The 26,974-nt window shown below is 51.2% G+C and overlaps 2 protein-coding genes and 1 pseudogene across 14 annotated transcripts in view; 2 read left to right on the forward strand and 1 right to left on the reverse strand.

The window, feature by feature from the left end:
- The first annotated feature begins 4,138 nt into the window (after positions 1 to 4,138).
- On the forward strand, positions 4,139 to 10,563 carry Gata1 (GATA binding protein 1). 2 transcript variants are annotated; one of them, XM_010606369.2, is made up of 6 exons: positions 4,139 to 4,209; positions 7,367 to 7,605; positions 8,258 to 8,635; positions 8,734 to 8,879; positions 9,477 to 9,602; positions 10,085 to 10,563. In XM_010606369.2, exons 2-6 carry the CDS (start codon positions 7,386 to 7,388, stop codon positions 10,454 to 10,456), a joined length of 1,242 nt encoding a protein of 413 aa, XP_010604671.1. In that variant the 5' UTR covers positions 4,139 to 4,209; positions 7,367 to 7,385; the 3' UTR covers positions 10,457 to 10,563. The 2 variants fall into 2 exon arrangements, with proteins under 2 accessions (XP_010604671.1, XP_033616452.1); XM_033760561.1 differs by lacking the exon at positions 4,139 to 4,209 and having other exon boundaries at positions 7,057 to 7,605.
- A 5,615-nt stretch (positions 10,564 to 16,178) lies between these two features.
- The window catches only part of Hdac6 (histone deacetylase 6), a 19,277-nt gene continuing 8,481 nt past the window's right edge, over positions 16,179 to 26,974 (forward strand). For 2 of the 12 annotated variants that reach the window (XM_010606356.3, XM_010606360.3), the window contains exons 1-10: positions 16,534 to 16,651; positions 17,359 to 17,481; positions 17,565 to 17,693; positions 17,814 to 17,902; positions 20,027 to 20,111; positions 20,198 to 20,238; positions 20,867 to 20,963; positions 21,105 to 21,202; positions 22,295 to 22,399; positions 22,498 to 22,566. In XM_010606356.3, the coding sequence (XP_010604658.1) occupies positions 16,556 to 16,651; positions 17,359 to 17,481; positions 17,565 to 17,693; positions 17,814 to 17,902; positions 20,027 to 20,111; positions 20,198 to 20,238; positions 20,867 to 20,963; positions 21,105 to 21,202; positions 22,295 to 22,399; positions 22,498 to 22,566 (932 nt within the window). In that variant the 5' untranslated portion in view covers positions 16,534 to 16,555. The other 10 variants (XM_010606362.3, XM_010606363.3, XM_019204854.2 and 7 more) reach the window with 10 other exon arrangements.
- Positions 24,819 to 24,913, reverse strand: LOC117284841 (annotated as a pseudogene).

Here is a 26,974-nt window from a genome sequence, read left to right on the forward strand (position 1 = left end):
GCTTCTGGGAATCCAACTCAGGACCTTGCGTTTTTGAGGCAGGTGGTGGAACCACTGAGCTAAATCCCTGGCCCTGGTCTGGAACTTCTGAGCCTCTGCCTCAGCCACCCAGTGCTGGGATGACAGGTGTGCCTACCACATCAACAACCAGCTGGTTTTATGACGTGTTATTTTCCTGTGTCATTAAATAATGCACACATATATTATATAAAATCAGCTGTTATAAACTACTGTGCTTAGTGCACTCAAACGTTTATCTCTCCTCTCTCATTGACTCTGGCACCCACTCGTTAGCTGACCTCACTCTATCCTTCCCCTCCACTTCCAGCCTATTCTACTGTCTCCTATGAGGTCGATATTTTAGTTTCCAGAAATGACAAATGTTTGAGGACATGGAAATGCTAATCACTCTGATTTGATCATTACACATCGTGTTCGTGTATTCAGTTGTCACGATGTGCTCAGTAACTACGCACCATTATGTCTCAATTGAAAATAATTTTCTTTCCTCCCGAGACCAAGAAACAAAAAAACAACTAACAGCTTGTTTCCTAGGCCCTTGGCCAGGCAGTGGCTGATGTTTCTCTCAGTGGCATCGCACGAAGGCCGGTCGGGCTCCATCCTCTACTCCAGCCCTGGAGAGCCCAAAATATCCGAAGGCAGAGGACTTGGACCAAGAACCCCAGAGGACGCCAGGAGGGAGGGCTTTCAGGAAGAGAGGACATAGGAACCGCTCTGGAATGGAAGCATGACAGAGAGGTCACAGCACCCGGACACCCCACCCCACCCCGGCCCTCCCCTCGGGTCCCCAAAGCCCGGCCTGGCCTCTGCTGATTCCCTTATCTGCCCGCTCCCAGCTGCCTCCCTGCTGGCTGAACTGTGGCCGCAGACTTCTGGGCCTGTGCCCCCTCCGCCGGGATGGGGGAGGGAATGGGGTGAGGCCTGGCCTCAGAAGCACCCCTCTCCCCACCCTTACTTCCTTTCCTGAGCCTGCTGTCCCCACCAGGAATGAAGACATGAGGTGCAAGTCCCATGCTAAACCCTTGTCTTACACATGTGTCTCGCCTGCCCTTTCCCACGAGGCCCTCCCTCGGATCTCATTTCTAATAATGATGGCGGTGCTGAGAAGGAGCGAGTACAGAGTATGCCTCTCATGGCACCCCAGACAGGCCCTGTGCTGAGGGCTTGCATTGGATGGGGGTGCAGGGGGAGAATGTGTGATTACATCCATTCTCCGGGTGAAGCAACTGAGGTTTGGGGTGTGACTTGCCCAGGAATCAGGCAGCAAACATATGTGCGAGCTGGGGCCTTGGACAAACTGCTTTGGTCTGGGCACCCCCGTCCCCCAGTCTGGAAAGTAGGGGTGATCAGACACATCTACCCCACAGGCATCTGGGGAGACAGGGATGAAACCGCACAGAAAGCTCTTAGTACAGTGCCTGTGGTCTCAGTAAATCAAGCTGCTCCTCTTACTACTTTCATGCTAGTAAAAGCATTAACTGTTGTTATTAGATACATTTTTTTTTCCGGTACCAGGGATCAAACTCAGGACCTTGAGCTCACCAACCAGGCAGGCGTGGTACCACTGAGCTAAATCCCCAGCCCTTACCGTTGTTATTAGAGTTAGCATGGATAATAATTAGTTTAGGAATGGGGCACATGTACAAGGCCCCAGGTTCCATCCCCAGCACCACACACAAAAATAAATCATAATAATAGTTTTAGAATTAGTGTTAAGTACAGTATTTGCACTATATTCCAATTAGTATTAGATTAGTATTGCTATTGAGATGAGTATTAGCACTAGTATCAATGTTAGAATTTTTTGGTTTTTTGAGACAGGGTCTCACTATGTGGTTGAGACTGATCTGGAACTCACTATGTAGCCCAGGTTGGTGTCAAACTCACAGCAATCCTCCTGCCTCAGCCTCCTGAGTGCTGGGATTACAGGCGTGCGCCACCACGCCCAGCTCTCAATATTAGAATTAATATTAGCTGGGTCTGGGGATTTAGCTTAGTGGCACAGCATTTGCCTTGCAAGCACAAGGTCCTGAGTTCGATCCCTGGTACTGCAAAAAAAAAAAAAAAGAAAAGAAAAGAAAAAGAAAGAAAGAATTAATATTAGCTGTAACATCGGTGTCAGCATTGTATTAGTGTTAGAATTGGTAGTAGTGCTCTTTAGAAAGGATCTAATGCTATCCCTTGCATACAACAGGTACTCACTGAATAAGAATGTTTAACACTTATTAAGGTTGCAGATTCATGTGAGTTAAAACCACTTAGTATAGGTTCATGAGTCTGTAGTCTCCCCAGCCAACTTGTGGGGACTGCATCACTTTGTTTTTGTTTTTGTTTGAAGCAGGGTCTAACTATACAGTTCAGGCTGGCCTTGAACTCGCTCTGTATGCCAGGCTGGCCTCGAACTTGTGGCAATCCTCCTGCCTCAGCCTCCTAAGTGCTGGGATTACAGGTGTGCACCACCGTGCCCAATACACCTGCACCATTATTGCTCTGGCTTTTAGCAGGAGGAATGGAGGGTGGGGATATAAATCATCTGGGTCCCTCACAGGCTGGAAGCACCCTCCTAGGGTCCTCATTTCCCTTCCTACTGATAGGACTCAGCATAGGATATGGCACATGGCAGGAGGCCGACCTGTGGGCCCAATGCTAAGCCTGGTTTTGCTCTCTCTGCATGAAACCTCCAATTTTGCACCCAAGGACCCAGAGGCTGAGAGGTGAAAATTGTCAGCTCCTTCTGGGGTGGGTGACCAGGCTGACTCCACTGATCTTGGGCTCCATCCTTTCCTCTGCCCTCCGCAGGCCTCAGTCTCCCTCCCTGTAGAATGGGTGATTGGTAGAACTCCTTGCCCCATGGAATTCCATGGCCACGTCTGGGACCCTTCTCCCTGCCCCATGGGGACCCGCGTCAGACACCTACCATGTGCTTCCGTATGTTAGGTGACATTAGATGAAGAAAGTGCTCAGAACAGGCCTATAGGTCTACGTCAGCGTGGCTGTGGCTGCTAATACTCAGGAGAGGGCAGGGTGAAGACACAGCCGTATAAGTCCACATCTGCCCCCACCCTGACCCACCCCCCGGCTGGAACCTCTCTGTCTCTGTGCCTCTCTCCAGCACATCAGCTCTGTCTTCTTTCTCAGTTTCTCCACTCCTGTCCTTGCCTCTGCCATTTTCTGGTTCTCTTCCACCCTCTGTCCATCTGTTTCTCATTCTCTCTTTGCCCTTCTACCTATCTTTAGCGGTCCCCCGCTTCTCCGTATGTCCCTCCTTTCCTTCGGTGCGCTCTCTGCCTCCTGACACCTCTGCCTTCTCCTCCATCTCTGGCTGTCTCCGCATTTCCATCTCTGTTTATCTCTGCTCCTGTTTCTGTCTCCCCCGCATCCCTCCCCTTCCCCGCCCTCTCCCCTTCCTATCCCCTTCCCCCAGAACTCACAGGGAAACGCACCCTGGGGATCACCTCAGTTTCCCGCCTCCAAGGCAGTATGGCGGGCAGCGAGTCCACTGTCCCTGGGTACCCCCACCCCCACCTCGGAGACAGCCTGTTACTGTGGTGCCAACAGCCACAGTGGCCTCCATCTGATAAGACTTATCTGCTGGCCCAGGGCAGGCCAGCGCTGGCGTAAGCCCTAGTGGAGAGGAGGCCGCCAGGGAGCCAAGAGCCCAGCCAGAGCAGGAGCCGGAGCCTGAGGCTGAACCCCCCGACCAGTCGGCATGGTGTCCCACAGGCTCTGGTTCAAAGCCTCTCACACCTCTGAGCCTCATTCTTCTGGCGTGCAAAACGGGTATGGCTACGTCCCTTCTGTCCCGTGGCCAGGAGGGCTCACATACATTAGGGTCCAGCCCACACTTGGCCTGGCACACAGTTCCGATCTCCCTCTCTGAAAAGCCCAGTGGAGTCATGAATCCATATCTGCTGTTTTCCATTATCTTGGTTCCAGCCCAGGTCGCTCAGTCGGACTCTGAAGTCCTGCCCAGGAGGTGCCCCACAAGCAAGGGGCACGCCCCCTCCCCTGACCTGCCCCACCCACTGGGGCACCAGCCACTCCCTGGGGAGGAGGGAGGAGGGAGAAGAGAGGGCGGGCAGGAGGGAAGGAGCCTCAAAGGCCGAGGCCAGCCGGGACACCCCTTGGGATCACACTGAGCTCTCCACATCCCCAAGGTGGCCGAACCCTCCGCACCGACCCGCCCAGGTCAGTCTCAGCACCCCAAGAGCCCCCAGCAAGGCAAACCCTGACCTGTGCACTAACCTGCTCCCCAAGCCTGCTCTGGGCTGCGCCATCCACTGCATGAGTGTTGGGTCCCCCGAGCTCCTCAGACTCGTGTCTCCGGGTCCACCCCACAGCCCACTTCTCTCTGTCCCGACATCCACCTGCTCCTTTAACTTTCCTCCTCACACCCCTGGTCTACTTCCCCCAAACATGCCTTTGCCTCTCAAAAACCCTATCCTGGTCCCAAACCTGATTTCCACTCGCTCAACCTTGTGTCTCCCAAGCTCTTTCTTTCCCAAAACCTCACTTCTGCTCCCCCAAGGCTATTTCTGCTCCCAAACCCCTTACCTGATCCACAACACCCTTGTCTCTGCCTCAGGTTCCCTCTGGCCCCAAGCCTGTCTCTGACCTGCTAAAGCATAAAGCTTACCCCCGTAACTGCCTCTCAAACCCTATACTCATTCCCTAAACCGTTTCTCTCCCAAGCCCCTGCCTGCTTGCCACAATGTCTGTTTCTCCAAAGACTAAGTCTACTCCCCCAAATCTGTCCTGCTGCATGAGCCCTGCCGTCTGTCTTCCTTAAGCCCTAGCCCATCCTTAAAACATATCTTTGCCCCTCAAGTCCCCCTGGCCCCAAATTTTCTTACCCCGATTCTACCTGGGCTTCTCAAACCCTTCTTTGTTCCCATGACCTATCTCCAATCATCGGCCAAATTTCTGTCCGCCCAAGTTGATCTCTGACTCCTCGACTCCATCTCTGTTCCAGAACACGCCTTGCACCCCTCCTTGCATTTCTCTACGAGCCTCAGAATCCATGTCTGATCCCCCAAACTCCTCTCTTTTCCTCCAACCTATTTCTGAAGCCAAAATATGTCTCCGAACTTCTAAGCTTGCCTCTGCTCCTCAAAACCCATATGTACTTTTCCCAGACGTTATGGCTGTACCCCAAACCTTTCTCTCCCTCCGCAACCCCACAGCCGACCCTCAAATGCCACCTCTAAACCCCAAGCCCCATTTCTGCCCCCAGGCCTTCAGTCTGCTCCTTTCAGTCCCGTGAGGCCCTCCTAGAGGGATGGGGTAGGATGTTACCTGGGGCGAGGGGCTGGGCCGAGGGAAAGTTGAGGGTGCCAGGCCGCTGGCTGCCACCTCTGCAGCTGGGCAGGCAGCGCTTACTCTAGTGGGGCAGCTGATAAGGAGCTTTCATATCCCCCAGCCTCAGAGATAAACTTTATCTCTGTCCAGAGAGTGATCATTGGGGGTGGGGGTGGGCCGGGCCCCTGCCACAGAGGGGTGGGCAGCCCTGGGCCCACCAAGGTGTGAGGTACAGGGCGGGCAGTGGGGCTGGAGGGAGATTGAGGGGATGACAGGAGAGTAATGACACAGAGAGGAAGAGCTACAGACACGCAGGAGACAGGGAAAGAGAACAGAGCTGGGGCGGAAGACAGACATGGGAGAAAAAGAGCACGAGAGGAAAGGGGCCCAGTGTGGTGGCCCGTCATCCCAGCACCCTGGGAGGCTGAAGCAGGAAGATCACAATGGAGCCACTTAGCAAGACTGCCTTATGACCGTCTACAGCCCCACCAAGTTTCTGTCCTTCCAGACACAAAAGATTAGAGACAGAGGAAGGTGATGGGAGATGCAGTGGAGGCCAAGATGGAGAAGCAGACAGAGGGAACCCTGGGGTCAATAGGGCGGGTGTTCTCAGCACAGCCTGGCCTGGGTCCCTCCCTTTGCCCGTCTACACCACAGGACGGTCTGAGGGTGGCCTTCTACTCCATCTCCACTCCACCTTGAGGCAGAAACGGAGCAGGCAGGGCCGAGAACAGCCCCGTCAGCTCAGGGCCGTGGGAAATGGAAGTGAGGGGTGTCAAAGGGAGAGGAGTGGGAGGGACAGATGGGAGGCACAGCGGAGAACTGCAGAGATGTCCCAGGAAAGGCAAGTGGAGAGGGAGAAAGCAGGCGGGACCTAAACGTACACAGGGAGAGCTCAGAGAGGCACAGAACACTGGAGGGAGCAGTAGGCATCATAAAAACAAAGACGGAGAGGGCACAGGAAGATAGGGGAGACAGTCAGGAAAAAGAGACCCAGGGTGACAGAGAGACACCTCCTAGGTCTTAGCTCAGCCCCCATCGCCACTTCTGATAAAGCAGATGGGGAAACTGAGGCTTGGGAAAGGTAGGACTTGGGGGCTTGGGAAACCAGAACCGTGGCAAGCCACCCAGGGGCAGAGGGACCGCCTCCCACCTGTCACCCTCCTAAGAGGAAGCCAGCGGCCTTGGGGTGATTTCAAAAGTTGGGCGGGGATGGCAGAGATAAGCAGTGGGGGGTGCTCGCCCCCCCAGGAGCAGGGAGGAACTAAAGGGGCCCTCTGTGTACAGACCCAACGGAGGTGGGGGAGGGGGAGCAAGCCGGAAACCATGGGGTTTCTGAGAAAGTCGAGGGCAAGATGCAACAGATAGACACAAAATTGGGGAGCACAGAGGGAAAACCCCAAGGTCCTGGGAGGAGGGACCAAGGGGTTCAAGGAACCCTGGTTATGCAGCCCATCCCACCCGCTGACAGACCCTTCTGGAGGGGGAAGAGAGGAAGGATGGGAGGAAGAAGAGGAAGTGGAGGAGATGAGGAAGGGGAGAAAAGGAGGGGGGAAAAGAGGAAGAGGAAAAAGGGATGAATAAAAAGGAAGGAAGAGGAAAGTGAAGGAGAAGGAAGCAGAAGGAGAGGAGTGGAAGAGGAGATGTAGAAAGGGGGAGAGATGCAGTGAGACGCAGCGAAGAGGAGGAGAAGATGAAGCAGCAAAAAGAAGGAGAAGGGAGTGAGGGATGGAAAAGGGGGAAGAAGAGGACAAAAAAGAGGAGCTGGGAGGAGACGTGGGAGAAAGGAAAAGGAGACGGAGTGCAAGACAAGGGGCCCAGGAGAGTGCAGGGTGGAGAGGAAAGAACAGGCTGAGAAAGGGGAAGAAGATGAAAGGAGGGGAGGACAGGAAGTGAGAAGTGATTGGGAGGACAGGAAGGGGAATTAGGGCAAAGGAAGAACATGGAGACTGAGAGACAGACTGGGAGGAGGGAGAGGAAAGAGGTCGGGTAGAAAGGGGGAGAGCAGAAGGATGTGTGTGTCTCGGAACCCTCCTTGTCCTCACAGGTTAACCCCCAGAGGCCCCATGGAGTTCTCTGGCCTGGGGGCCCTGGGGACCTCAGAACCCCTACCCCAGTTTGTGGATCCTGCCCTGGTACCCTCAACACCAGAGTCGGGGGTCTTCTTCCCCGCTGGGCCTGAGGGTTTGGATGCAGCAGCCTCCTCCACGGCCCCCAGCACAGCCACTGCTGCAGCTGCCACGCTGGCCTACTACAGAGACGCTGAGGCCTACAGACACTCCCCAGGTACCTTTGCTGGCTGCATGCTGTTACAGCCATGGAGCTGCTCCGCTGGGTTGAAATCTCACTAAGAAGTCGTCTTGTAGCCGGGCGTGGTGGCACACGCCTGTGATCCCAGCACTCGGGAGGCTGAGGCAGGAGGACTGCTGTGAGTTCGAGACCAGCCTGGGCTACATAGTGAGTTCCAGGTCAGTCTTAATGACATAGTGAGACCCTGTCTCAAAACAAAACAAAAAGAAGTCATCTTGGGAATGGGCGGAAGCTTCTAACATGGATGTGCAAACCCCTTTCCCTAGTTATGTTCACACTTGGAAGCCAGAAGTGGTGGTGTATACCTGTAAGCCCAGTACTCTGGGAAGCTGAGGCAGGAGGATTGCAAGTTCAAGTTCAGCCTGGGCAATTTAGCAGGACCCTGTCTTAAAAATAAATAAATAAATAAGCCCATTACCCCATTTGGTGGGAAGCTATTGCAGTTGCCATAACAACCAGTGGGCCTCTGGATCCAGTAGTTACCCAAAGGCCAGCAGCTGTTTCGGTAACCTTTGGAAAGGCTGGAAACCTGGCCGTGGTGTTCAGACTGTTGGGCACTGCTGCACTCTGAAAGTAGGGTGACCTCACACAGACCTCTCCCATCCTTTACCCTTCCTGTCCCCAATAGTCTTTCAGGTATACCCACTGCTCAACTGTGTGGAGGGAATCCCGGGGGCCTCACCCTATGCTGGCTGGGCCTACAGCAAGACGGGGCTCTACCCTTCCACGACCCTGTGCCCCGGCCGTGAGGACTCCCCTCCCCAGGCCCCAGAAGATGCAGATGGCAAGAGCAGCACCAGCTTCCTGGAGACCCTGAAGACGGAGCGCCTGAGTCCAGACCTCCTCACCCTGGGGCCTGCGCTGCCCTCATCACTCCCTGTCTCCAGCAGTGCTTATGGGAGCCCCGACTTTTCCAGTCCCTTCTTTTCCCCTACTGGGAGCCCCCTCAACTCAACAGCCTATTCCTCCCCCAAGCTTCGTGGAAGCCTGCCACTGCCCCCCTGTGGTGAGGGTCCTGAAAAAGGGACAGGGAGGTTGGAGGGGGGCAGCGAGGCAGAGTTAAGCTGAGCCTGGCCCCCCTTTCCTTGCTTTTCACCCCGCCAGAGGCCAGGGAGTGTGTGAACTGCGGAGCAACGGCCACTCCACTGTGGCGGAGGGACAGGACAGGTCACTACCTGTGCAATGCCTGTGGCCTCTATCACAAGATGAACGGGCAGAACAGGCCTCTCATCCGGCCCAAGAAGCGCCTGGTAAGACCACAGGCCTGCCTCACTGGATGGGAGCCTCACGATGGCCCAGGGCAGGGGAACCTGGGTCCTCAGACGTGTTGGAAACTGCTGCCTGCCACTCTGTGGGGGAGCCCTGCGCTAGTCCAATGTGGACATCCTGCCCGTATCCCCCATCCCCAGCCAGGAACTGCTGCCTGTTTCCTAGATGGGCACCCAGCTCCTTATAGAAACTCCCATCCTCAGCCCACCCTTCAAAGGCTTCAAACAAACCCTGCCCTGGGGCTCATCTCCCAGATGTGCTGGCTTCGTCGGAACTGGGCTGCTGCCTGGGCACTCAGAATTTTATTTATTTTGCCAGTGCTGGGGATGGAACCCAGGAATTCACAGCTGCTAGGCAAGGGCTCTGCTACTAAGCCACACCCTCAGCCCCAGGACTTTTTAAATTCCCCAAGTGATTCTGAGGTGTGGCCAAATTTGAGAACAGATAAGAGTCCTCCGTAGAATACAAAATGAAAATACTCTATCCTGGACAGGAACCCCCACCTTCAACCTGACCCCCACCTCTTGGGTCCTCTTGTCAGGCCGAGAGCCCTGATCTCACACCCTGTCATCCCCCAGATTGTCAGCAAACGGGCAGGTACTCAGTGCACCAACTGCCAGACAACCACCACCACACTGTGGCGCAGAAATGCCAGTGGAGACCCTGTGTGCAATGCCTGTGGCCTCTACTACAAGCTACATCAGGTGACCACTGCCCCTCAGAGCCCCCACCCTGCTTCCCCACCCTCAGGCCACTCTCCTCATTCAGCCCCGTTTCTACCTTAACTTTCTCCGCTCTTCACAATGTCATCTCTTTTACCCTCTCTTTCCTTCCTGCCCTTTGCTTCTGTCTCTTTCCTTAGCTTCCTCCTTCTATCTTCTCCATTCCCTTCTACATCTTCGCTCCCTTCCTCCTCCTGTTTTCCCCACGTCCACTTACCCACTAACTTCTAGCCCTTCACCCTAGGCCTTGGGTAGCTCCTGTCAGCCTCGAGGCCCTCCAACCATAGGCCCTCACCCACTCTGAGTCCTAAGGGTGGTATCTGTGCCAGCCCCTGGGACACATTCCCATAGTCCTCGAACCAAGTCCCTATTCATAGAGAAGTGGGGTGGTGGAAAGGCTCTCCCTGGAGCAGAGAAACACAAAGGGTTGGAGCTGGGAACGACTACAGCCTCCCTTTTGGCAGGTTAACCGACCACTGACCATGAGGAAGGACGGTATTCAGACCCGGAACCGCAAGGCATCTGGAAAAGGGAAAAAGAAGCGAGGATCGAGTCTAGGAGGAGCAGCATCAGCAGAAGGACAAGCTGGTGGCTTCATGGTGGTGGCAGGTGGCGGTGGCAGTGGGAATTGTGGGGAGGTGGCCTCAGGTTTGACGCTGGGACCCCCAGGTGCTGCCCATCTCTATCAAGGCCTGGGCCCTGTGGTGCTGTCAGGGCCCGTTAGCCACCTCATGCCTTTCCCAGGCCCTCTGCTTGGCTCACCCACAGGTTCCTTCTCCACAGGCCCGGCGCCTCCCACCACCAGCACCACTGTGGTGGCGCCACTCAGTTCCTGAGGGCACAGAGCATGGCCTCAGGGGGCAGGGATGGTGTCCTTCTCCCACAGCCAGCAGTCTGTGCACCCTGACCCTCTGGGCCCCATAGACGTACTGGCCTGGATCCTCAAAGTTTTTGTAAAATAAAATAATAAAATTGGAACTGTGGGTCTGGGCGTGACTGAGTAAATGGCATTGTCGTGTGGAGTGTGTGGCAGCATGTGTTTCTCGTGACAGCAGTTGGCTACAATGTACAGCCAGCATGATGCAGGGTGAGGTGGCATGTGTGACCCTTCGTGAGCGAGTCAGGGTGTACAACTGTTAACAGTGTACATGAGACTCTGTGGACAGCGTCCAGTGGTTCCATATATCACGGTGAGACAACGTGTGGGAGTAGGGCAGCGTGAGATGGCACGTGTGGTACCAGGTGACCCGAGGACAGCATGTGGATGTGTCTGTAGAATAGCGGTGAGGAGGAAGCATGCAGAGTTGTAGTGGTACAGTTGTGCGTGACTCTGGGTGAGTTCTGAGACAGTGCAAGAGCACGCTGTGCACCGGGCACAGAATCTTCAGGATACACATCTTTGGAATGTTGAGCGAGAAGTGTGTGACTGTGTGAAGATGGGACAGTGTGACTGTGAGGGGTTGGGAACAGCAGTGTGTCCCTGCCAGTCTTGTATGTGTGTGGGCACGTATGTATATCTGGATGGCATGTGCCTTGTCACAGTGCCCCAGAGTGGCCAACAATGCGTTTGTTTATGGAGCTGTCAACAGGCGTAGTTTCTCAGGTGTAAGTTAGGGAATTTCAGCCTTGAGGAGATCAAAGGGCAGAAGTGTCAGTGTCCGGCTGCCAAGGTCAGAAGGCCAGTGCTGGAGGTTGGGGTGGTCGCTGTGCCTTCCGGTCAGTTACCTCATGACCCTCAGCCAAGCTCCTTAGCCTGCAGCCCTGTGGAGAACGGAAGAGATCAGGACACGATAGGGAGTTCCACACAGTGCCACACCGTCCCCAACAAACCTGCTCACTTCAACGAACTCCTCCCCTCAAAGCCAAATCTGTCTTTCAATTTAACAAGCACATAGGAACATACTCTTGAGTTGGGGACATCCTTAGGCAGACAGGTCTTAGGCTCATCCAGGCCACATAGCTCAGCAAGGGTCCGGGTCAGACAGTCTTGACAGTCCATCTTGACCTCTCATCCAGCTGCTACATTTCCTGAGGGCTCATTTCCTGGTGGGGTCGGATGACAGGCTGAGGAGCTTTGGTAGCTTTAGTTCATTAATACCTGAAGAAAAACAAATACCCCAAGGAAAGGACACTCATACTCATTTCACTCATGAAAAAGTGAGGCTTTGCCATGACCACACTAATTTTGTTGTTGTATTACTGTTTGGTACTGGGGATTCAACTCTGGTCCTTGCGCTTACAGAGGCAGGCGGTGGAACCACTGAGCTAAATCCCTGGCTCCTGACCACACTAATTTAAGGAGTGTTATTTACACTTTGCATGTAAGTATAATTTATACTTGATGGAGCTGCTTCTCTATGTCTTCTTCCCTAGAGCTCCAGAGATGGGAATTTTGGGAGCCCATGTATCCTAAGCATATTATGGATAAGCAGCTATCCCCACGGAACAACATCCCATCATCTAGTTGTCACAGCAGTGCCACGGAATAGCCTACGGCAGCAGCCTATGCTCCTTGCAGGGACTGCCCAGAATGGTCCTGACGCTTAAAGCCACACTCTGCAGGAGACCCCATATTTTCACATGCATGTTTTTTTGTTTTTGTTTTGTTTTTTGTTTTTTTGCAGTGTTGGGAATGGAACCCAGGGCCTTGCACATGTTAGGCCAGTGCTCTGTGCCGATCTACATCATCAACTCTGCTTTAAAAGTTTATTCTGAGACAGGGTCTCACTCAGTTGCCCAGGCTGGCTTCCTTGACCTTATCTTGACCAGCAACTTCACTCAGAAACAGTGCTGGACAAGTCCCGTCCCCTACAGAAACAGTTGCCCCAGCCTGGGATGGGCCTGAATCTGAATCTCTAAGGGAACCTTTCTCTAATTATCAACAGGAAACCCGTCCTGGTCCTGGGCAGGAACACCAGTCACCACCTTGAAGAGGAGGACCCTTGTCCTACCCTGGCATGGAGCCTCTGCTTAGCCCAATTAGGAATCTCTGAAAGCACATTGGAAGGAAGGCCCACACGGGGAATCTCTGTCCTCAAGCTGGGTGGCAGCCTTGCTCTCCAGGAAGCATCTGAGATACACCACACTCATAAATTGAATTCTGAACCACAGCCCTGGCTCTCTTTACAGAAATCTCCATCTTCAACCCCTTTAGGAACCCTGACTCTATGTGAGAGCCCTTGCCTTCATCATTGGCAATGACCCTTGACATCACTCTACAACAGTCCTGGATCACACACCTACCCTGTGGCAACCCTAGGAATCTAGGATCCAACTTGCAATGTGAACCTCAATCTGGAACTTGCATAGAAAGCCTTTTCCTGACCGTGTGGCTGGGACACCATGCCTACCTTCTATTCTGAGCCCCAACTTATCTTTATTTTTTCAGCAACACTAGGGATTGAACCCAGGGCCTTCTCACTGACCTAACTCTCCCCAGTACCCTCTCCTATTTTTTCAGTACCGGGAATCAAACTCAGGACCTTGTGCTTGTGAGGCAGGCGTGGTGGTGCCACCAAGCTAAATCCCTGGGCCCCCCTCCCCTTATTTTGATTCAAACTTACTGTCTCCTGACTCTCAGCCTCCCAAAGTGCTGGGATTACAGGTTAGGGCTGCTGTACCCTGCCTGACTTATCCTAAAGGCAACTATGGCTTCGCCTGGCATAGGACCCCCACCCACTGCATGGCTTCTATGTGCTGAGATTGACAAGGCCCCCCATCCTCCTTGCATTAGCTCCCGTGCCCTGATCCTTTACAGGAAGCCTGGCTGTACAACTGTACCAGGACCTCTGAATTGATTTTTCTGTAGAAAACTTTTCCTAGCCAGGTATGGTGGCACACACAGCATTTTGGGAGGTTAAGGCAGAAGGATTCTAAATTCAAGCCCAGCCTGGGAGACTTAGTAACTTGTATGTATGTATGCATTTATTTATTGATTTTTGAGACAGGGTTTCACTATGTAGTTCAGGCAGGTCTCGAACTGACGATGTGGCCCAGGCTGGCCTCAAACTCACAACAATCCTCTTGCCTCAGTCTCCTAGGGCTGGGATTACAGGCCTGCGCCTCCACACCCAGCAACAAGTTAGCAATTTTGTGAGACTCTGTTTAAAAATAAAAAAGGGCTGGGAAGATAGCTCAGTGTGAAGACCCTGAGTTTAATTGCCAGGAGAAAGAAAAGAAAACCTCTTTGCTGAACCTCAACTGAAATCCTTTACATATTTATAGGAATCCCTCCTGACCTGACACAGGAAGCCCTGATCAGATTCTCTGCAATAGCCCTTGTCCTGGCAGTGCTGTTCTCAGCCTGCACAGGAACCACTGTCCTCACCCCACAGAAGAAACATAACCTGAATAGTTGAAGAAACCAGGGCTCAAAACCTGCAGGGACACCCCTCTACGATTTCCAGCAGGGACCCGTGTCCTAAGCTGCTACAGAGGCCCCACCTTTATGCTCAACGCGAACCTTTGGTTTGCCTCTTTAGAGGAATCCAAGGAATGAACTCCTGTAAAACTCCGACACTGTAGGGGAACCTGTTCTGATCGTGTTAAACAACCCATAAAACCAGGCAGGTGATACATGTCTATAGTCCCAGCTACGTGGCTCTTGTGTTGCGGTTGTTTGCAGTGCTGAGGATCAGACCCAGGGTCTCACACATGCTAGGCAAGTGCTTTACCATGAGTTAAACTTCTCGCCCTAGGATTCTGATATTTTCCTCTTTTTCTGTTTTCTTCTGCTCTTTCGCTGTGCTGGAGAAGGAATACAGGCCCTTGCACATTCTAGACAAGTGTTCTACCACTGAGCTACACTTCCAGTCGGTGTCCCAGTTACTTAGGAGGCTGTGAGGCAGAAGGATCACTTGAGCCTAGGAGCTCAAGGCCAGCCTGGGCAGCACAGTGATATCCCGTCTTGGAAAAAAGAAAAAAAGAACATGCCACAGAGACTATATGCAGCCTGCAAAGTCTCCACTATTTACTACATGGAGTAGTAACTTGTAGAGAAACTTGGCTGACCCCTGCTCTACAGAAACCGCTCTTCTAACCAAACAGGAAAATGAACCTTGCTGGGTCTGGTAGCCCATACTTGTAATCCTAGCACTTGGGAGGCTGAGGCAGGAGCATTGCCATGAGTTCTAGGCCAGCCTAGGCTACATAGTGAGTTGAAGGCCAGCCTAAACTACATAGCGAGACCTTGTCTAAAAAAAGACCCTTGTTATGGCTTGTGTTTAGATCTTCCCCCAAAGCCTCATGAGGTCACAGGTGGGGGTTTTTCAGATCTAGAATCTAGATCTAGAGTGTGTGACACTGGCATTGATTCATGGTGCAACCCTAAACGCAAGGGCACTAGGATTAAGGGTGTGAGTGTTCTCTCTTTAAGTAGCCTGGGTAAGATATAAGGGACAGAGAGAGCTGTGGTCGTCCCTTGCTTGCTTGTTTTGCTACCTTCTGCCCACCGTGAATTGTTTCTCCTTCGCAATGCAACTCTGCCATGCCACCCTGCCTTGGGGCCAGCCAATTATGGACTGAAACCTCTACAAAATACGAGCTAAATAAACCTTTCCCCCTTTAACTTTGGGTGTCTGGTATTTTGTCTCAGCAACAAGAGAAAAGTAAGTAAGACAACCCCTTAGTCTCTTCAGTCTATTACTTTGCAGGCATCACAACCTCAGAATATTCTTCAGTATGCATCACCGTATATGTTTTCATTGATAAGTGGAGAGATTTGAAAGCCCTGGGTCTATGACCCTCTTGCATTAAGACAAAAGTCATGTTTGGATGGAAAAGGAGTGGAAGGAAAGAGGCTGAAACTGTCATTTTCAAGAGGGTCAGAGGGCCTGGCTACTGGGCGGCAAAGCTGTCAATCTGTTTGTTAGTCAGCAATGCTGACTAACAGACCGCTTATCTGTCAGGTCCCAGCCTGCAGCGGGGTAGGAAATGGTGGAGAATGAGAGGGAGATTAGGAGGACAAACCGGCCTCCTGTGGGTCTGATATTTAGACACTGGGTGGGAGATGCAGGGGGTGGACACAGGGACTACTCCCTTTAACCCCCACCAAGTGCCCATATGCTTTCTAAAGCAGAGGTTACCCAGAGGAGGGGACAGATAGAGCCACTACCCATGAGAAATTCCCCTTCCCCAAGTCCATTCTGGCCCCGCACTATTATTATCACAATTTTCCAGATGAGGAAACTAAGCACAGAGCTCTGTTCGGTAACTAGACCACGGTCACATGGCTAAGTCCTATAACCTCAGTTTCCTTATCTGCAGAGCAGCCTTAATAATGGGAACTACCTCACAGAAATGTGGTTTCCAACAACGCCTGTCACTTAATACTTGCTAACACTCCCATTACTCATCCCTTTTGAGACTCCTTCCACACCACCCCCCCATTTTCGTGGTGGGTTAACAGATAACATTCGGTGCCTCTTCTGGACCACCGTTGTTAATATTCTCACAACGTTTATCACCATCACCACGCCCACTTTGGCCACCCGCGAGCCACCGTCCAGAGTCAACCTCGTTCTCAGCCCACCCACCAGCCCGCCCGCTACGTCATCACTGTGCGCTGCGCGGAAACCCCTGGAAGACGCCCCCTTCCTAACGCCTTGCTTCCTTGCTCGCTCTTCAATCTCCGCACGGCACAGTTGGCGTGGGTCCGTAGTGCTCCTAAGGTGGTTGGGCAGGGACGGAGGGACGGCAGCTCTGGCAACCTGAACGACAGCGGCAGTAGGTGAGGTAGGGAAGCTCTTGAGCCGAAGTCGGGTCTCGAACTGCTGATGCCCGCTGTACGCAGGCGCTGTACGACTCGCGTCCCTCCCTGACGAACCGGTCTTCGTTTTGTGAGATCGCGATAGGTGTGGCCCAGTGAGAAACGCTAGCCGGCAGCACAGTCTAGGCTGTGGGCGGGATCTGGGTGGGCAGTAAAGAGAGCCAGCCCAATGGAAAAGAGAGGATCCCGCACCCGCGGCCAGACAGGTGGCCGGAAAGTTGGCAGCCCGAGCCAAGGGCGGAGTTTGAAAAAGGGGCTGCGCTCAGTTAGTAGGGCCGGGAGGATTGGCTGGAGTCGACGGCTGGGGCGGGGAGGGGCGGGGCGGGGGGGGTCGCTCAGTTAGTAGGGCCGGGAGGATTGGCTGGAGTCGACGGCTGGGGCGGGAAGGGGCGGAGGCTCGTGGGAGGCGGCTTGGGACTGGCTGCCGGGACCTAAAGAAACGCTAAAGATCCGGTCTGGGCAGGGGGTGGGGTCCGGTGGAAGGAGAGGGGTAGTTCCCCGAGGATCAGGGCTGGTTGAAACGCTAGGGGCGGGATCTGGTGGAGTCAAGGTGGAGTCGAGGCTGGAGCTGGATCTGGCCGAGAGAAGTCCTGGGTGATTACCCTGAGATAGGCCAGAAAGGGCAGGTTTATGAAGAGATGGGGTCTGGGCGAGGTTACGAGGAAAGGGGGCGGGGTCTGGGACTGAAGCTTGGCAGAGTGGAGGGCTGTGATTGTCTGGAAGGGGCAGGCCCAAAACCGACTGAGCCTAGGGAGGGGCGAGGTTAGTTGGTCCGTGAAAGAGTAAGACGGGGAAAGAATCTGGGGAAAGAGATGGAACCCAGTGGAATGGACACCTGTAGACGGAGAGGGCCTGGGAGGCTTGGGGATTAGTCTTGTCTTATCTAGGGGGCGGGCCTTGGAAGGGGCAGGGATGGGGGTGGTCCCCAGGGCGATCAGCTCCTCTCACTGCCGTCTCCACACCACCCCTCAGGGTTGTGTCCTTGGCGAACGTTCACTGATCATGAGCTCCACCGGCCAGGATTCCACCACAACCAGGCATCGAAGGAGTAAGCACAACCCCCAGTCGCCCCTTCACGACTCCAGTGTCACTTCGGTGAGGCCCCAGACCTGCCCTGATGAGGGGGAGGGAGAACCAGCCCGCCCCTCCTGGACTATGACTCTGACTCTGCTTGGCAGAAGCGAAGTGTTAAGAAGGGTGCTGTACCTCGCTACAGCCCCAATCTAGCGGAGGTGAAGAAGAAGGGCAAAATGAAGAAACTCAGCCAAGCAGTGGAAGATGACCTAATCATGGGTCTTCAAAGGCTGGTGAGAGGGGCCTGACCCCATTTGGGCTCCTGGGACAAAACCCTGAGGTTCCCACCGTGGACCATAGAGGATGCCCCCTTTGCCTTGAGTGGATCTGCGTTTCTTTCTTTTTCTCTGCAGGATATGAATCCTGAGGCCAAAGTCCTGGTTGGCACTGGGCTGGTGTTTGATGAGCAGCTAAATGAATTCCATTGCCTCTGGGATGACAGGTGAGGCTGCGTCCTCCAAGCTGTCCCCAAATACGCAGATACACTCGCACATCCCACCAAGTAAGAGTGAATCCTTTTTTTGGTTTGTTTGAGACAGGGTCTCCTATGTAGTTCAGGCTGGTTTTGAACTCACTATGTAGCTCAGGTTGGCCTCAAACTCATGGCAATCTTCCTACCTCAGCATCCTGAGTGCTGGGATTACAGATGTGGACCACATGCCCAACTCAGGATGAATCCCTTCTAAAATCTTCCTGAAGGCTGGAAGGAGAGGATTTGGAAAGGTGGTGCTCTGCCAGGTATGGTGGTGTATGTCTGTAACCCCAGCACTCAGGAGACTAAGGCAGGAGGATTGCCATGAGTTCGAGGCCAGCCTCAATTATGGAGCAAGATTCTGTTTTTAAAAAAAAAAAACGTGGAACTTATGCTTGAAAGTATTCCTCTTGTTTAGCCAACATGTATTTATTGAAGTGCCTATTCATACTAAGAGTTGGTGATATAATGTGCCAAACAAAACAGGGTCCCTTCTCAGGGATCTGGCTGGTGAGTAGAAGGATAGATCACTTAAACAGCTAACAGTAGTAGGAGTGTTTAATCATACACTTAACTTCCAGGGTTTTCTGAAGCCTTCCTCAAGAAAGGGACATTTGTGTGGAAACAGAAGGATCACCCCCCTGACTATGCTTTCAAAAGAATCCACTAATTTTTTTGCTCTGTGTTCAAAATGTATTCAGTATCTGCCCTCTCCTCATAGTCCTCTGCTTGCAGCCTCCACACAGCAGCCTAAAACACATGTGTAGGATGATGTTCCTTTTCTTAAAATATTTCAAGGGCAGATCATGGCTTTCCAGGTGAAGTGTGACTTCTTCATCCTGGCCTCTTAGGGTTCCACGCGATCTAGCTCCACATCGCCTATGTGAGCTCACCCCCCATTTGCTTCACTTCACTTCACCCACACCGACCCTTTGCTATTCTGCTGGCCTGCCAGTTACCCTTTCCTCAGGTCTTTACCCTTGACTGATCCCTTTTCAACTTTCACATCTCAAAGAGAGTTGGCCTGGCCACCACCTTCCCTCCACACATGATCTTAGATATTTTCCTAACTCCTGCCAATGTTTGTTAATCATTATACTCATGTGTTTACTGATTTAGTAGCTATCTCCATTATCCTGACCTAAGACTAATTCACGAGGGCAAAAGACTCATTTATGGAATACATATTTACTGTCTAAGCAGGAACTGGGAGTACAGCAGTAAACAAAACTAGCAACCTTGCCTTCCAAGCGAGGGGAAAGAAACAGACGAACAAGAAGGGGATGATGCAGAGTGTTGGATAGAGCCCTAAGGCTGAGGGGAGTAACAGAGTGTGATGCAGGGGGTGACATCCACATTCCCATTGAGCAGGAAGGTCGGGGACAGCCTTGCTGACAGTCGAGTGGGCTCTGAAGGAGGCAAGGGAGTGAGCCATGGAGGCATCTGGGAAAAGTGGGCTCTAGGCAGGAAGGACAGCTGCAATAAAGTCTCGGGGCTGGCTGAAGGTTGTGTGGTGGGCTGAGAGCAGGGGAACCAGTGCAGGTGAAGCAGGGCACGGGAAGGGGCGAATGGTAGGCGATGGGATCAGAAAGGTGATACGGGCGGATTGCTTATGGCCTTCTAGCTTTGGCTTTTACTCAGAATGGGATGGGAGCCAGGAGAGGGTTTTGAGTGGCTGAGGGCTGTGATCTGATTAGGATATTTTTCTTCTGGTTAGTATTTTAACCACTGCTTGGCTGCTGTGTGCAGAAAGGATAGTGGGGGAGCGAGGGTAGGGGCAAGAGTTCTAGGAGATGATGGGGTGGCCCCAGGCTGGAGGTTAGGGTGGCAGGAGTGACAGTGGGAAGGACAAGGTCAACAACAGGAGGCAGGAGCCTGGGATTTAGCTCAATGGTTCCGCTGCCTGCCTCGCAAGCGCCAGGTCCCGAGTTCAATCCCCGGTACCAAAACCAAACCACAAAAAACACGAGGCAGGGCTGAGTCCCAGGAGTCAGGGGAGCAGATAAGGAAGGATGGGTGGGGAGATGTAAGAGCAGACGGGGCTTCTCAGTGTCCCCATTCTGTGTGTGTGTGACTGCATCTCCGTCTCTCTAGCTTCCCTGAACGCCCTGAGCGGCTCCATGCCATCAAGGAGCAGCTGATTCAGGAAGGGCTCCTGGATCGCTGTGTGTCCTTTCAGGTGAGGCCCCCAGGGGAAGAGGGGAGGGAGCTGGCAGGACTGGGCATAGCCTGAGTCTTAGCCCCTTGTTCCTCATGTCTCCTCAGGCCCGCTTTGCTGAAAAGGAAGAACTGATGTTGGTTCACAGGTTAATGCTTGGGAGCCTGTTGGGCTGGGACTAACCAAGGCAGGCTGGATGCTCTGGGAAGGAATGTCACAGCACTGTGGCTGGCCTTGGGCAAGTCACCACGCCTGCCAGAATCAGTGTTATTGCCTGTAATTTGAGGGCTGGTAAACATAAAGCTCCTCGGGAGGGCCTGATGAATGCCAGGTACTTCAATCCGGCCAAACAGTTCATGGGCCCAGGGTGAACTGTTGTGAGTAGAATGATCAAGGGGATCCCCCGAGGGGCCTGCAGAGCCCAGAGTAAGACGCTTGGAGTGGCATGGCTCCAAGGAAGCTAGCTTGGCAGAGAAGGTACACTCTGAGGAGCTAAGTTCTGAGGAGGCAAGCGGTCAGTCTACGTGAGAGGAAGGCTGAGAGAGGGAGTCCAGCTGAGAGCCTGGAAGGAGGATTTGGTTGGCTAGAGCAGGAGAGAAAAGATATTCCTGGAAGTGAGGTGGGCTAGGGAAGAAACAGGGACTGTGTCCTATGTCACAACTGTTCCCTCAGGTTGACAGTTGGGAAGCCTGATTTGAGCAAAAGTGTTGGTGTGTGGAGGGCTCAACTGAGGAGGGAACAGGGCCCTGACTCTCATCCTTTATGTGTGTCCCCAGCCTAGAATTTGTTGACCTGATGGAAACGACCCAGTACATGAATGAGAGAGAACTCCGAGTATTAGCAGATACCTATGACTCAGTTTATCTGCATCCGGTATGGATGGGCGCTGTGCGGTCAAGGAGTGGTGGCAATCCGGGGGTCCCTCATCACTATTCCCACCCTATTCTGGGTGAAACTGTCAAGCAGATAGGGCTGCACCTCTGACCCCCCTCTCTGGCTCCCCACTGTCTACAGAACTCTTACACTTGCGCCTGCCTGGCCTCGGGCTCTGTCCTCAGGCTGGTGGATGCAGTCCTGGGGGCTGAGATACGAAACGGCATGGCCATCATCAGGTAGGACCCCTTGGCATGTTATTACTTCCGTTTTGTGGGGTGGGTTGAGTCAGGGCCTCACTATGTAGTTCAGACTGCTCTGGAATTCACTGTGTAGCCCAGGCTGGTCTCGAACTTGCAGCGATCCTCCTGCCTTAGCCTCCCGAGTGCTGGGATCACAGGCATGAGCCACCACGCCCGGCATATTACTTCCATTTTTAAGAAGTCTTTCTCTCAAGTATAAAGCATATAGGCCTGGGTATTACCTTCGTGTAGTATGAGACAGAAGGCACAAAAGAGAGTATAATAAAAAGTCTCTTTCCCATCCTTGTCTCCCAGATACCCATTCCTCTCCTGGGAGTGGTCATCATAACCAGTGACTCCTGTGTCTTCTCACAGGTAGTCTTATCTTAGGAATACGTTTCATGTTCCATTAGTTCTAAGGTATACATTTTTTCATGTCTAGAACATCTTGAAATCCAGATGCATCTAACAGTGATGTGTCCGAATTTCATGGGAGCATTTTCTGCTTTGTTGTGGTGGTGTAAAATCCTGGAATATCTTGTCACAGTTGGTTTTCCGGAATTGATGAAATACAGAAGATAGAGCCTTTGTTCCCTGCCCTCTTTTTAACAACTCCTGTAGTCAGTACTTGACACACACCCATCCATGCCATTACATTTTTCACTTACACATCTTAGAAAGCTTTCTGTAACATATGGAGCTTAGACCATACTCAGTGGATGCCGTTGTATAAATGCACTTTGAATTAACTACTCTCCCACCACTTAGGTTTCCCCCAGTCCTTTGCTGCTTCAAACAAATGTCACCGCAAATATGATGGCACATTTATAAACAAGTTATTTTACACACTTTGTGGGCTAAGTCCCCACAACAGAATAACTGGGTATGAGAATGTATGCTAGGATAGCTTTAATGATCGGTTTCAAATCTCCTTTGGAGATAAAGCAGTAGATTGGGGGTGGTGACAGTTTGAGAGTCCTAGTCACTCAATTCCTGGCGGATTAGTGGCGCTAACAAGAGAAGTTGGTGGTCCCAGGGTTAGAGAGCAGGGGTGAGTCTCTCATCTGTGGCCTTCCCTGTCCTGTCCAGGCCTCCTGGACACCACGCCCAGCACAGTCTAATGGATGGGTATTGCATGTTCAACCATGTGGCTGTGGCTGCTCGCTATGCTCAAAAGAAGCACCACATTCAGAGGTCAGTGGCAAAGGGCCGGTGGGATGGGGTAGGGTACCACTCCTCCAGAGTCTCCTTGATCCCATTGCAGAGACAACCCCCCTTTCTCTGGCTCCCAGGGTCCTTATCGTGGATTGGGATGTGCACCATGGTCAAGGAACACAGTTCGCTTTTGACCAGGACCCCAGGTACAACTCAAGTCCCACCCTAGCTGCTAGACTCTGAGCTACCCTCTCCACCACCCTTCCAGGCCCAGTCAGAAGGGCTGGAAGGCAGGGTGAGGGTTTCATCTTCATTGGGCCCCCCTGGGACCAGGGTCTGTACTCCTCCCTGTGTGTCTGTTGTGTCCTTATTTTACTGGCAGAAACTGTTGGATTGATTCCTATTTTACAGATGGAGGGGACTGAGCTTAACCAGTTCAGAGATCACACAGAGAAGTGGGAGAGATTTGACCCACAAATATTATCTTCATTTTGAATTGTTTTTTCCTTGGTCCTTCTCTTTCTTTCATCTTTTTTGGGGGCTGGGGGGAGAGACAAGGTCTCACTTTACACTTGATCTTAGCCAAAAGGCCGAAAAGCGATACAAGGTCTCACTTTGTAGTTCTGGCTGGCCTTGAAGTCACTATGTAGCCCAGGCTGGCCTTAAACTCACAGTGATCCTCCTGCCTCAGCCTCCCAAGTGCTGGGATTACAGGAGCCCACCACCAGCATTGTAATTTTTTGGTTTTGGATGTTTTGTTTTGTTTTGTTTTGTTATGGAGAATCAAACTCAGGACCTTGTGCTTGTCAAGTAGGTGCGGCACCACTGAGCTACATCCCCAGTGGTCCTTCTCTTTCATGCTGGTAGTTTTTCTTCAAATGTCTCCATGCCTTTTGATCTTCCATTTCCTCATCTCTCAGTCTCTTAAGTCCAGCAGCAGGAAGACAAATTGGGCAGTCCTTAAATGCTATTATATAGGTAAAAGAAAACACATAAAACTAAAGTCAAGTAGATGCAAGAAACAAGTAGGGCAACACACTATCTGGCCCCCTCCTGTCTCTCTCAGGAGCTTTTCTCTCATTTCCTACTCTTAAAAAAAGAAAGAAAGAGCATGCCTGTAATCCCAGCACTTGGGAGGCTGAGGCAGGAGGATTGCTGTGAGTTCAAGACCAGCCTGGGCTGCATAGTGAGTTCCAGGTCAGTCTCAACTGCATAGTGAGACCCTGTCTCAAACCCCACCCCCAAAAAAGAAAGAAGTAAATGAGTTGGTCATTTAGTGCATTGGCTATGAAGAATTGATTTTTTGCACATTGACCTAGATTTGCACTTGACTTCTCCAGAAGAGAAACTTCAGGCCATCTTGGGTGGGTGCTTGCCCACCTACTCAGCATGGGAGAGGGCCCTAGGCCCCCAGAGCCTCAGCCTCTACTTTCCAGAGATTGTTGAAATCTCTTGTTTGAGAAACTTTCTCTTGTTTTCTTTGTGGATTGATCTTTTTTTTCAGTGCTAGGAATTGAACCCAGGGCTTCTGCATGTTAGGCTAGTGCTTTACTACTGAGCCACACCCCAAATCTGATATTTCTTTGAAATTCCTTTACTGGCTGCAGGTGTAGCTCAGTGGTAGAATATATATTTTATATGCAAGATCCTGGGGTCCTTCCTCAGCACCAAAAAATAAATAGGCAGGTGCGGTGGGTGCAGGCCTGGAACCCCATTAGTTTGGGAGGCGAAGAAGGAGGTTTGCAAGTTTAAGGGCAGCTTTTTTAAAACGGCTAGCGATGTAGCTTCATGAGAAGACCCTGGGTTCAATCTTCAGTACCGGGAAAAATAAGCAAATAAATAAAAGGCCTTTACTGTCTTTTAACTGGGATAGCAGGAGGGCAAGGAGGAGGTAAACCTGTGGTATGAAACCACCATCCCACTGGAAATTGGTTGAACTTATTTATTATTTTGCAGTGCTTGCTTCGGCAGCACATATATTTATTATTTTGTGTTTTTTGAGACAAGGTCTCACCATGTAGCCCAGGCTGGCCTAGAACTCACTGTTTAATCCAGGCTGGACCAGAAGTTGTATTTAATTTAAATTTTATTTTTATTTTTGAATTTTAAAAAAATTTTTGGTATCAGGAATCGAACTCAGGTCTCTACACTTACGAGGCAGGCACTGTGCTGCTGAGCTACATCCCTGGCCCAGTTGAATTTATTTTAAATCCCTTTCTGGACTGAGGTGTGCTCTAGTGGTGGCGGACATGCCTGGCATGCATGAGGCCCTGAGTTCCACCCCTAGCACTGCAGTCAATCAACCAATCAATCAGTTCCCTTCTATTTGTTTTATAAACCTAGTTTCCTTGGGTGCTACTTCTTTTCTTTATTGACTCTGGTAGCTTTCTTGTGGAGTTGGATTTCTTTAAATATTTTTTTTCTTCTACTGATAATTTTTTGTATGCTGAAACCATCTAAAAATATGGAAAATTTGTGTGTCATCCTTCCATGGGGGGCATGCTAATCTCTGTATTGTTCCAGGTTTAGTATAAGTGCTGCCAGAATGAGCACGCTGGTGATAATATTTATGACCTCCTGTATATTTCTCTTTTTTTAATTGAGTTTATTGGTACATTCTAGGTATACAGTACAGTTACAGTCATACTGGGATCTTGTACCTTTACATGACAGGTCTTGGTTCTCATTTTTTTGTTTCTCTTTTTCTAGTGGTTACCTTACTAAAAGTTTAGAGCCAATGTTTAAATGCCAGTGTCAAAAATAAAACAAAGCTGGGCATGGTAGCGCACATCTGTAATCTCAGCATTTGGGAGGCTGAGGCAGGAGAATTGCTGCAAGTTCAAGGCTAGCTGGGGCTACATAGTGAGTTCAAGGCCTGCCTGAACTGCATAGTAAGACCCTATCTCAAAAAAACAAAAATATTTTTAAATAAATAACAGAAAAAAGAAAAGAAAAAAAATAATCCCCCACTCGTTGAAGACCATAATTTTTGCATGGATTTCATTCTCCAAGAAAATTTTCTTCATTTTTAAGAATTATTTTATGTTAATTGCATTAAATTTCAAAGCTACATTATCAACATTTATGATGTAATTTGAATTTATCTAGATTCGTTGATTGTCACTATTTTCTGCATTCCTTAAAAAGAGAAAGAAATAATGCTGCCTTTCCAAAAAGGGGAAATCCTTTCTAGAACAAAGTGACTGAACAGATATAATTTTCAAATCTAAATTATTTTTTCCCTTTTTTTTTTTTTTTTTTTTTTTTTTTTTTTTTTGGTAGCAGGAATCGAACTTGGGACCTTGCACTTGTGAGACCGGTGGTGGAACCACTGAGCCAAATCCCTGGCCTGGGTGATAGCTTATTCATTGTGCTTTCCCTAGTAGGAATTAAGTCCCCCGCGGTCCTCTACCTTGCCTTCACTTAGAACCTGTTCCTTATGCTTTGCAGTGAGAACCTGTATGTCATGTCCTTTAAGTCACAATCTGTTCATTTCTCTTTTCTGTCAGAATTCTTATATCATGCTTTTTTTTTTTTTTTTTTGTACCAGGGCTCAAACTCTGGTCTTGCGCTTTTGCAAGGCAGGTGGTACCACTGAGTTAAATCCCCGGCCTTTATATCATGCTTTTAATTGTTTTTCCCCGGTACTGGGAATCAAACTCAGGACCTTGCACTTGCCAGGCAAGCACCGGCACAGCTGAGCTAAATCCCCGGCTATCATGCTTTTTAGTACCCGTCTGTTAGGCCCTCTCCCTGCCTGTGTTCACTTCCTCACCTGTAAAATAGAAATACAGTAGAAGTGGCCTATAAGCCACTGGGGAGAAGGGATTGGCTTTGTGACAGTCCTAGCCAGCACCCCAGCTCTAGCTCCACACATAGATCCAAGTCCTACCCAGCCTTACTCCTGGCCCCTTGTTTTTCCCCTTCCTTTAGAGGAACTGCTAAGCTCCCCAGCCTGGCTTGAGGCTCCTTGCAGCAGAGCTGGCTCCCCTAGCTAAGAGCCCCAGGGCCCCTGAGTGCCTCTAGTATCACAGGATTTGTCTTGCTGTTCCTACCTTGGTCACAGAGGCAGTTAGCAGGCAGATATGATCTAGAGCAGGTGTGTCCAACCTGTGGCTCACAGGCCTCTTGCTCTTTTTCCGTTAATGTTATAATAAGTATTAAAAAGGAAGATTTGTCCATTAGATATATTAACTATATATTTTATACATGGCCCAAGACAATTTTTTACTCAGTGCAGCCCAAGTGGGCCAGGCAACCAATAGTCCACAGGGTTGGACATGCCTGACTAGAGTCTCCCACAGGATCAGGAGGTCCCAGGGGCTGGGGTAGACCCCATAGCACTTGGGATCTTGGACCTAAGTCTGGAATTGGGTAGGCACTGAAGCGGCAGTGGCCATATGAATGAGAAAATGGGTAAATAAATGAATTGATGAATGGGAAGGTGAATAAGCTGGTGACTGAATGGAAAGATGAATAAATGGAAGAATGGATGTATAAATTAGTGCCTCGTGTGGTGTGGCACATGCCTGTAATCCTAGTACAGTGGAGGCTGAGGAAGGAGTATTCCAAGTTTGAGTGTAGCCTGGGCAATTTTTTTTTTTTTTTTTTTTT

This window comes from Fukomys damarensis, unplaced genomic scaffold, assembly GCF_012274545.1.
Source record: "Fukomys damarensis isolate Sample0158 unplaced genomic scaffold, DMR_v1.0_HiC HiC_scaffold_39, whole genome shotgun sequence".
Taxonomy (NCBI): Eukaryota; Metazoa; Chordata; class Mammalia; order Rodentia; family Bathyergidae; genus Fukomys; species Fukomys damarensis.